The following is a 1,505-nucleotide window of genomic DNA, read 5'->3' on the forward strand; positions in this document are numbered from 1 at the left end:
CAATTTGTGCATTCCTTTCTTACACAGGCTGGGTAATGGTGTTGATTTAATTAGGCTTTATTTAAGGATGGATGTAGGCCAGGTGCGGCAGCTCATGCCTGTAATCCCAGCACTTTGAGAAGCCGAGGCGGATGGATCACTTCAGGTCAGGAGTTTGAGACCAGCCTGGCCAACGTGATGAAATCCTGTGTCTACCAAAAACACAAAAATTAGCCAGGCGTGGTGGCACGCACCTGTAGTCCCAGCTACTCTGAGGCAAGAAAATCGCTTGAACCCAGGAGGTGGATGTTGCAGTGAGCTGAGATTGCGCCATTGCATATTGCATTCCAGCCTGGGTGACAGAGCGAGACTCCATCTCAAAAAAAAAAAAAAAAAAAATGTAATCCAGTGATTGTCACCTATAGAAATGAGATTAAGCCCCGAAAGAGGGCCTGCTTATATGAGTTTCTGATTTTTACAGTCCTCATTCATGGTGCTAGTGCAGGATAATAGCATTTCCTTGAGATTCATCAGCATCTCTGGCTTCATATTCTGGGTTTCCTCTTGCAGATTTGAAGAACCCAAGTGATTCAACAGTGCACAGCCCCTTTACAAAGCGCCAGGCTTTTACCCCGTCTTCAACCATGATGGAGGTGTTCCTTCAGGAGAAGTCACCTGCAGTGGCTACCTCCACAGCTGCACCTCCACCTCCGTCTTCTCCTCTGCCAAGCAAATCCACGTCGGCTGCACAGATGTCGCCTGGATCTTCAGACAACCAGTCCTCTAGCCCTCAGCCAGCTCAGCAGAAACTGAAACAGCAGAAGAAAAAAGCCTCCTTGACTTCTAAGGTACTTAAACTTTTAGGTAGATAACATCTTATGGCAAGGGGTGTGGGGCTTGAGAATTGAGATTAAAAGGTAAGTTTGGAAATTTAAAGGGGAAAGTTTTTTTTAGTCTTTAGTAAGGTTGTATTAAAGCCATTACTTTCTCTTCTCCTTCACTTTTCTCTATAGATTCCTGCTCTGGCTGTGGAGATGCCTGGCTCAGCAGATATCTCAGGGCTAAACCTGCAGTTTGGGGCATTGCAATTTGGGTCAGAGCCTGTCCTTTCTGATTATGAGTCCACCCCCACCACGAGCGCCTCTTCAAGCCAGGCTCCAAGTAGCCTGTATACCAGCACGGCCAGGTAGAGGAAACATTAGCCATAAGACCTCTCTTATTAACCTTTTACTACTTTTTTAATCTGCGGGTAATTTTTAGAACACTGGAGAGGCCAAGCCTCTCTGCATGGCTGGGGGAAAATAGTCAATCATAGCATTTTGAGTGCTTTAAAATGTTATTATTAGGGTTATCTATAACTAAACAGGTAGAAATATGCCCCCTAGGGGCTGGATGTGATGGCTCACACCTATAATCCCAGCACTTTGTGTGGCCAAGGCAGGAGGATTGCTTGAGGCCAGGAGTTCAAGACCAGCCTGGGCAATATAATGAGTCCCTGTCTCTACAAAATTTTTTTTTTTTTTTTT

At 45.4% G+C, this 1,505-nt stretch overlaps 1 protein-coding gene across 1 annotated transcript in view; it reads left to right on the forward strand.

Moving 5' to 3' along the window:
* UBAP2L (ubiquitin associated protein 2-like) overlaps positions 1–1,505 on the forward strand; it is a 75,669-nt gene that overhangs the window by 54,664 nt on the left and 19,500 nt on the right. Inside the window, exons 12-13 of the mRNA XM_012000329.1 lie at positions 550–827; positions 993–1,165. Of these exons, the coding sequence (XP_011855719.1) occupies positions 550–827; positions 993–1,165 (451 nt within the window). The remainder of the gene's footprint in view (positions 1–549; positions 828–992; positions 1,166–1,505) is intronic.

The sequence above is a fragment of the Mandrillus leucophaeus genome, unplaced genomic scaffold, assembly GCF_000951045.1.
Source record: "Mandrillus leucophaeus isolate KB7577 unplaced genomic scaffold, Mleu.le_1.0 Scaffold624, whole genome shotgun sequence".
Classification (NCBI taxonomy): Eukaryota; Metazoa; Chordata; class Mammalia; order Primates; family Cercopithecidae; genus Mandrillus; species Mandrillus leucophaeus.